Genomic DNA, 8444 nt, shown 5'->3' with positions numbered 1-8444 from the left:
ACATCCCCACTTACGCCCTTCCCAGCCCTTCTTACAGCTGGTAGTGGGTTACGTGATTTGTGCAGCACAAACTTAAAAATCGGACATGAAAACTACGTGACTCGCATTGGAAAGTGCCCAAAGGACCTAAGGACCTGAGCGCAGGAGGAGGAAGGACACAGCATCAAGTGAACTAATCGGATTTTTTTTACATTTCTTTTTGCTGCTCAGAGAGAGAGAGAGAGTCGCAGGTCCTCTCGTTATAAATAATGCACGTTGACAATTGCAATTGGAACCTAGGACCTGGCTGGAGGGTCATAATCTATAAATTGAAATCACATTTTTGCTACCTCATTAATTTTCCAAGTAAGCAAAAAAAGAACTTGAACAAAAATTAGAATTGAGTCTAAAGGAAATTTCTGTTCAAGCTCTTAGGTCATCAGTGGCTAGCATAAATGAGAGATGGCTCAATTTAGATGCCAATCAGTTGAATGGTTGCACTTTCAAATTGCCAGCAAAAGGGACTTACAAAAAAAAACTGAAATTTCTGGGGGCCGAATAAATTTTCGTCAAAAAATTTGCGTGGCAAATTGAAAAAGTAGCTTGCAACAATTTGCAGCGAGCGCTATAGAAACAAAATGCGGCCATAAACAGCTCTTAAATGCAGCAGTCAGCTGCTGCTGCTGCTGCTGGGCATGGTCCTTGCTGAGGTCCTGCTGCCGCCACTTGACTGCAAAAAAAAAGGCGCAATGATAAAATATTTGCCTCGCCAAGTAAATTGTTGGCAAAAAAGTTGCCTGGATAAAATGAAGAAAGACCAAAGTGTTGTTGCTGTTGTTGTTGTTGTTATACTTGCTGTTTGCTGCGGCTGTTTTAGCCATGTTGTTTTGCTGTTGCGGCCAAAGTTGAGTGGCAATGGCAACAGCCTCGCACTCGTTCCTAGCCACATGCTCCTGCGGCACCCCTTTCCCCTCGAAGCTAGCTGTTAAAAGGAAGTTGCAAAAATACAAAAAATAAAAATAATGCAAAATGCCCAGTAAGACGTATTTATCAACATAATTACAATTTTTAATGGCTTTTTAAGCCGCAAAATGGCAAAGCTGCAAAATGAGATAAAAGTAGAGCATAAAACTAGAAGATATCCTCGTTTTGTTGTTCTGCTTTATGATACTGTTTCTTTTTTTATTTCTCTTCTCCCTGACCAGCCAGTGAACTGGACCAGTTCAGAGGAACGTTTGAAAATTAGCTAAGCTTAACTCAATTAAACGAATCGGAAAATTGGATGAGAACTTAATGCTATAAAAGGCAAATATAAATATAATATTAAAGGTATTAAAATAGACCAACCAATTATTAATAAATTCTGCATCTTATTTTCAACTAAGTCGATTTTTTTGAATACAATTTGTACTTGTGCAGTCAGCAATGCTGATAATAGAAATAGTTATCTATCTAAATACCCAAAAACCCAACAAAAGAGGGGCTATCTAATGATGTGTCAGCTCCCTAACGGATATCAAAGAGTGAGAGAAAAGAGCAGGAGAGATAAAGAGAGCGAGAGAGAGAGAGAGAGAGAGAGAGAGGGATCCAACAGTTCGATCGTATAGATTGTAAACAGAACACCAAAACAATGCAATTCAGTCGTTGTTTGCCTTTAAGGGAGAACAGTTCAAGTTTTTTGCTTGTAAATTCGCGAAACGAGTTTTTATATATATATATTATAGATATATGTATATATTTATATATATAAATGATTAATCATCTCACACGTGTTCAGTGAGCGTTGCGTGCACAGATGAAAATGAATCACTGGAAAAACGCTGCTGGGCTCCAACTGAAATAGTTGTTTAGAATGCTATTTGGCGATAACACGCTGTGTGCTCTATGCATGCTTATCTTATCGATAACCCACATCGATCTATCGCTCTCCCTTGGCCTGGCGAGAGTTGAGTTGGAACCTAAACTGAACACTGATGTTTACTACAGCTATGACGGCATGTTGGATTACCTGGATCAGTTGGCAAATGATTACAGTCAGCGGGTGGTGTTGCATACCGTGGGCAAAACGTATGAGAATCGCACGCTGAAGACCATCACAATCACGAATGGTGATGGACGCACTGGGAAGCCAGTAATTTTTGTGGTTGCCGGCGCACATGCTCGCGAATGGTTGACGCCAGTTGCTGCCTTATATGCCGTCGAGCAATTGGTTGTTGGGCTGGAGGAGCATAGACATTTGTTAAGAGATTACGATTGGATTGTCATGCCACTGGTTAATCCGGATGGATATACGTACTCCCGCACCGTCGATAAATGGTGGCGCAGCACTCGCTCCCCAAATGGTGGCAACTGCTTTGGCACCAACATCAATCGCAATTATGATATTGGCTGGCGAACAGGCTATGCGGCACAGAGTGATCCCTGTCAGGAGCACTATGCGGGCAGTGAACCCTTCTCGGAGCCCGAGACACGAGCGGTTAGGGATATAATGCAAGAACTGGTTGATACAGGACGTGCACTCATGTACATATCCTTGCACTCCCATCACACAACCGTCTTCTATCCCTGGACTTATAAGAGGTAGCTAAAGCAATAATTCCAACTGATTAGCAAATCGTTAACTATCTTTTATCGCTTAGTGTGCCCACTGATAATGCCATTAAACTGCGTGAGGTGGCCAAATCGGGAGCGGAGGCTATGCACAAGGCGACTGGCACAATGTTCAGCTATGAGCAGGCTAGCCTAAATGATCCTTTTGGTGGCACCAGCCTGGACTACGCCTATTCCATTGGCTTTCCGCTCTCCTATGCGTTGGAACTGTCCGGACAGCGAAATGGCAACACCTTCGATTTCTGGCCACCAACTACGCTGCTCAAGGAGCTGGCCCACGAATCGTGGGTGGGCATTAGTGCCATGGCGGAAAAGGCCATTGAATACTATCCGACGCTAAGTGCAGAAACAGAATCTGCTACTAGTCAAACTAGATCATCATCAACGTATAGTCTAACAAATATTTTTAAAATTCTACTACTTCTGACGGCTATAACAATATTGTCCCAATAGCTAACCCGACTAGAGACAGTATTGACTTAAATTAAGTCTGTCTGTATTTGACCAAACAAATTCCAAATGGCTGTCTTATTTTTTTAGTTGATTAAGTTTTAATATTCAATCACAAATTTGAATCTTAGGATTTTGTAGAACATAGAAAATAAAATGTATTTTTATATTAGCTTGTAAAGTATTTAAAAAAAAAGAATATTTAGAGTCAATTATAAATTTAGCAAATTTCTTTTAGACAACATAAAACATATTATGAGCTGTGTGCGCATTTTAATTAAAACTCTTATGTTGAAACTGTTACCCCGCACTTAAAGTGCGAATCGACTTTAATTGCTGATAAATTGCATTCGCTGCATGCGAATCCTTTCATTTATATCAATTTCTGACAGTTGGGCGCCTTAACCGAAATATCAGCTGTCTCCCATTTAAAAATATATGTATATTTAAATCCATGCCACACGCACTCAATGCGAAAAGGGGCAGAGTGCAGTTGAATCAGATAAAGAGTGGACCATTTGGTTGCACTGCGACTGGAGTCACGTGGCTGGGGAAACACCCACAATGCGACGCACTGGCTGCCTCTGTGGCTGGCTGGCGGGTTGGTTGGTTGGATGGCTTGTTTGCCATGGCTATCAACGGCGGCATCTTCTCACTCCATATGGAGAACCCTGGGCGGTCTGGGATCTGTCTGTGCTATCTCGTTGCGATTGTCTGATCCATTTCGCATGCTGCAATTAACGCAACAAATTGCATTTTTAATATGCAGAAATTAATGTGGAAAATCTTTTTTCAACGCAACCAGACAAAAGCAAGAACAATAAAAAGCAAAGAAAACGATTATATCTAAGGCACACCGAAGATTTCATACGCTTCTAGTCTGGATTCACTTCGCCATCATCTAAATTTTACTCGATTTAAAAATTGCGACCGATTGTTCCTATGAAAGCCACATGATATAGTAACCAAATGTTGGGGCATAATAGCACGCATAACAAAAAGATCCTTTGGGAGCTATAGAACATAGAATATAATAGTTCGATCTGAATGCTTTTTGATCCAATTAAGTGGATTATACTAATGCTAATCAAGAATACACTGTTTCTTCGCTTCTTTCAATGCGTTACACACTTCACGGAACTATTTCAATACCCTCTTCAAGGGTATACACATAAAAAAAAAGTTCTACAGTATTTTATTTATAACAGTCATTGTGCAAATTGAAAATGCACATTTGCGTGGCACAATTAAAAACAGGTTTACGCTAGATACAAACATGTATATAAAAAATACACTACATTTATTTATACGCATTTAACTGAAGTTGTTATTTTTCTAGGGCCTGACCCTTTTGGCATTTAAAATAATATCAGAAAATGTCATTACAAAGTCAAAGTTGCTTCGACCCCCGTTCAGGAAGCAACTGTTAATTAGTTTTTTTTCTTTCGTTTTTTTTTGCGAGGGCAGCCCGCGAAGTTGGCCTGCCTTGGCAGCTATCCATCCAGGCCCAGAACTTGGTTATCTGACGAGCACTGCAAATGTTTTAATTTCCGCCAGAGCGTCTCTAACGGAAATTACTTAAAAAACAAAAAAACGAAACAAGTTCAGCCAAATGACTCAATTCTGGTCATTCCCATCAACGTAACGGGATTTTAAAACAATTAGCATACTCAATATAATTCATTCAGTACACTTATACTACAAAATGTGCTCAACTCGTGCAAATCGCTGATTTAACTCACAAGTGTTCGCCGCGTTCCCTCGTAGAGAGCAGCTGCACTTCGGATATAAGATTATTGGAAAACATTGGATTTAGCTTTACCGATTTAGCTGGAATCGATTCATAGTGCAAAATGCTCTTGATCGCAGCAGTCGTGATTCTTCTGACTTGCTCGCGCCTTGCAGGTTTCTTTTCAGAGGCCAAAAGGAATCTTGATAAATTGGCCAATACAGTTCCGGGGTCCGGCAATAAAAGGCACATAGGCAAAGTTTGAGGAACGTTCGCCATTCGCGTGCCGCTCGGGCTTGAACGGTTCTGGCTCTGGGAAGTACATGGCATCATTCTGCATGCCAATGATAGCGACAAGGATCTCTGCGCCGGCGGGAATGATACCATCACCCACCTTGGAGTGGGCTGTTGAGAGAGAGAGTTGTTCGAATGAAAGTAGAAAGTAAAGTTGTCTTCTCGCTTACTGTACTTAAAGTCCGAATGCAATTTGCGTCCCAGCAGGGGCACTGGCGGAAACTGACGCAGTGACTCCTTCATGACACACTCCGTATACTTCAGTTCGCTGAGATCGCGTGTGGTGATTGTTCGGCTGCGATCGGTGCCAAGCACCTGTAAAATCTCTGCCTGCATTTTATCCTGGACATCTGGATGCCTCGAGATACACCACAGGCAGAACGAAATCGCACTGGTTGTCGTATCATGACCCTCGAACATGAACGTGTCCACCTCCTCGCGGATCTCGTCGTTGCTCAACGGTCGCCCATCCACCTTCGCCTGCAGCAGCACATCCAGCAGAGCCATGCGACGCTTGCTGCCCACTTCATTGTCCACCTGGTCCTGGTCCTCGTCCTTGTCCAGCTCCTCCTGCAGGGCTTGACGACGCTGCTCGATTACCTGGATGATACATTTCAACGTAACGGGATTTTAAAACAATTAGCATACTCAATATAATTCATTCAGTACACTTATACTACAAAATGTGCTCAACTCGTGCAAATCGCTGATTTAACTCACAAGTGTTCGCCGCGTTCCCTCGTAGAGAGCAGCTGCACTGCGGAGATAAGATTATTGGAAAACATTGGATTTAGCTTTACCGATTTAGCTGGAATCGATTCATAGTGCAAAATGCTCTTGATCGCAGTAGTCGTGTTTCTTCTGACGGCAGCTATTCTCATCCATCGCGGCCAGCGAAGGAGTCGGGAGGCGGTCGCCAATCTGCCCGGTCCCCTCTGTCCGCCCTTAGTTGGTGCCCTGCATCGGGTGTTCAAACTGAATCCAAAGAGTACGTATTATGCATAATCACCTCTCGAAAATGATAACTAATCAACCCTTGTAGGGCAACGTGCTAAACGTGCCATATAAAAAATGTTTCAAGTGTACTTGTGTTGAATTGCGCTAATGCAGTGGCAAATTGCAATAATTATATAATATAATTGCCGTACTAAAAGTGTAAAACAAAATTGTTATTATTAAATTTATAATAACTGCAATAATCTTAGCTGATTGATTAAATTCGCAATATCATTCCAACTCAACAAATTCATACTTATATTCTTTAATAAATTGCGTTAGTGGTAAAGTCTCGATAATGATGCAAATGCAGCTGATTTAATCAAAAATTAATGTTTTATTAATTGAGTATTTAAGTTCGGCTATGCACGTTATTCGGTCAGAAAGAATGCAAACAATCTGCAATTTGATAAGTTGATGGGTTTAAAGAACCCTAATCGAAATGTTATTGATTGTGAGTGCTATAATTAAATGTTATCTGTTTCCTACTTTTTACTTTTTGCATTCCGACAAAGACCTGTTTGTAAACAATTTAAGCACTCACTCATTGATCTTTGGATTATACTGCCAATAAATAAAAATTAACAAGCTACAGTAATCCGATAATCTTCCTCGCGCCTTGCAGGTTTCTTATCAGAGGCCAAAAAGAATCTTGAAAAATTGGGACGCTTGCAGCGAATCTGGATCTTTAATCGCCTGCAAATTGTAAGTAGCGATGTGGAGTTCAGCGAGCAGGTACTTGCCAACCAGGAGCACCTGGTAAAGCATACGGTATACAAGCTCCTTGGCCAGTGGCTGGGCAATGGCCTTCTCCTCAGCGATGGCAAAGTGTGGCATCAGCGTCGCAAGATCATCACTCCAGCGTTTCACTTCTCGATACTCGATCAGTTTGTGGAGGTCTTCGATCAGCAGTCGACTATCTGCATTAAGCGTTTAGAGCAAAAGGCCGATGGCAAAACTATCTTCGATGTGTATCCCTTTATCTGCATGGCAGCGCTGGACATCATTGCGGAAACGGCAATGGGCACCAAGGTGAATGCCCAATTGGCGGAGAGTACGCCCTATGCAAATGCCGTTAATGAGTAAGTGTGTACCCTTAGTGGCAACTGAATTAGCTTCAGTGATCAGAAATTAATTGCATTATTATTTGCATATTTTGCATTTGCATAGTCGACATATAATCATAATTCACTTTTCAATCACTGTTCAAAGACTGAATATACATTTTTATGGTGTAAATTGAACTTTGGTTTATCACTGGCTATGATAGTTTATTTACACAACAACCAGCTGTATAATTTATAATGTATAATTTTATCTCCGTGTCAGATGTACTGCGCTGATGGCCTGGCGCTTTATGTCCGCTTATCTGCAGTTCGAGTTGCTCTTCACGCTGACGCATCCGCATCTCAAATGGCGTCAAATTAAGCTCATTCGAACCATGCACGAGTTCACCATCAAGGTAATCGAGCAGCGTCGCCAAGCCCTGCAGGAGGAGCTGGAGCAGAAGCAGCAGCTGGACAAGGACCAGGACCAGGACCAGGTGGACAATGAAGTGGGCAGCAAGCGTCGCATGGCTCTGCTGGATGTGCTGCTGCAGGCGAAGGTGGATGGACGACCGTTGAGCAACGACGAGATCCGCGAGGAGGTGGACACGTTCATGTTCGAGGGTCATGATACGACAACCAGTGCGATTTCGTTCTGCCTGTGGTGTATCTCGAGGCATCCAGATGTCCAGGATAAAATGCAGGCAGAGATTTTACATGTGCTTGGCACCGATCGCAGCCGAACGATCACCACACGCGATCTCAGCGAACTGAAGTATACGGAGTGTGTCATGAAGGAGTCACTGCGTCAGTTTCCGCCAGTGCCCCTGCTGGGACGCAAATTGCATTCGGACTTTAAGTACAGTAAGTGAGAAGACAACTTTACTTTCTACTTTCATTCGAACAACTCTCTCTCTCAACAGCCCACTCCAAGGTGGGTGATGGTATCATTCCCGCCGGCGCAGAGATCCTAGTCGCTATCATTGGCATGCAGAATGATGCCCTGTACTTCCCAGAGCCAGAACTGTTCAAGCCCGAGCGGCACGAGAATGGCGAACGTTCCTCAAACTTTGCCTATGTGCCTTTTAGTGCCGGACCCCGGAACTGTATTGGCCAGAAGTTTGCCCAATTGGAAATGAAGATGATGCTGGCGAAGATTGTGCGTGAATTCGAACTGCTGCCAATGGGTGACCCAGTTCAGCCTGTGGTCAACATTGTGCTGCGATCGGACAATGGCTTCCAGATGGGCATGCGTAGACGCAATGCCACCGGAGAAACCAAATAAAGTATTTCACGTATATTCACTTCTCGGGTATTTCTTTCTTTTCTTTTCATATCAT

At 42.6% G+C, this 8444-nt stretch overlaps 3 protein-coding genes across 3 annotated transcripts; 2 read left to right on the top strand and 1 right to left on the bottom strand.

Moving 5' to 3' along the window:
* The first annotated feature begins 1750 nt into the window (after positions 1–1750).
* On the top strand, positions 1751–3211 carry LOC6556684 (carboxypeptidase B). Its single transcript, XM_001984652.3, has 2 exons — positions 1751–2559; positions 2619–3211. Exons 1-2 carry the CDS (start codon positions 1832–1834, stop codon positions 3040–3042), a joined length of 1152 nt encoding a protein of 383 aa, XP_001984688.1. The 5' UTR covers positions 1751–1831; the 3' UTR covers positions 3043–3211.
* A 1726-nt stretch (positions 3212–4937) lies between these two features.
* Positions 4938–5885, bottom strand: LOC6556720 (cytochrome P450 4d8). Its single transcript, XM_001984653.2, has 4 exons — positions 5863–5885; positions 5783–5819; positions 5233–5662; positions 4938–5173 (listed from the first exon to the last, which is right to left on the bottom strand). The coding sequence occupies exons 1-4, from the start codon at positions 5883–5885 to the stop codon at positions 4953–4955; spliced, it is 711 nt and encodes a 236-aa protein (XP_001984689.1). The 3' UTR covers positions 4938–4952.
* Positions 5772–8408, top strand: LOC6556767 (cytochrome P450 4d8). Its single transcript, XM_001984654.3, has 4 exons — positions 5772–6050; positions 6684–7140; positions 7388–7968; positions 8028–8408. The coding sequence occupies exons 1-4, from the start codon at positions 5894–5896 to the stop codon at positions 8387–8389; spliced, it is 1557 nt and encodes a 518-aa protein (XP_001984690.1). The 5' UTR covers positions 5772–5893; the 3' UTR covers positions 8390–8408.
* The last annotated feature ends 36 nt before the right edge of the window (positions 8409–8444 follow it).

The sequence above is a fragment of the Drosophila grimshawi genome, unplaced genomic scaffold, assembly GCF_018153295.1.
Source record: "Drosophila grimshawi isolate 15287-2541.00 unplaced genomic scaffold, ASM1815329v1 contig_44, whole genome shotgun sequence".
NCBI classification, from domain to species: Eukaryota; Metazoa; Arthropoda; class Insecta; order Diptera; family Drosophilidae; genus Drosophila; species Drosophila grimshawi.
This window is presented reverse-complemented; position numbering and strand designations above follow the sequence as displayed.

Excerpts from the sequence above, each read along its gene's own strand:
- LOC6556684 (XM_001984652.3), top strand. The coding sequence starts at position 1,832 with ATGCTATTTGGCGATAACACGCTGTGTGCTCTATGCATGCTTATCTTA. Across the intron at positions 2,560-2,618 it reads TATCCCTGGACTTATAAGAG|TGTGCCCACTGATAATGCCA; the intron begins GTAGCTAAAGCA and ends TTTATCGCTTAG.
- LOC6556720 (XM_001984653.2), bottom strand. The coding sequence starts at position 5,885 with ATGAATCGATTCCAGCTAAATCG. Across the intron at positions 5,663-5,782 it reads AGGGAACGCGGCGAACACTT|GTAATCGAGCAGCGTCGTCA; the intron begins GTGAGTTAAATC and ends TGTATCATCCAG. Across the intron at positions 5,174-5,232 it reads GCATTCGGACTTTAAGTACA|CCCACTCCAAGGTGGGTGAT; the intron begins GTAAGCGAGAAG and ends CTCTCTCAACAG.
- LOC6556767 (XM_001984654.3), top strand. The coding sequence starts at position 5,894 with ATGCTCTTGATCGCAGTAGTCGTGTTTCTTCTGACGGCAGCTATTCTC. Across the intron at positions 7,141-7,387 it reads TATGCAAATGCCGTTAATGA|ATGTACTGCGCTGATGGCCT; the intron begins GTAAGTGTGTAC and ends TCTCCGTGTCAG. Across the intron at positions 7,969-8,027 it reads GCATTCGGACTTTAAGTACA|CCCACTCCAAGGTGGGTGAT; the intron begins GTAAGTGAGAAG and ends CTCTCTCAACAG.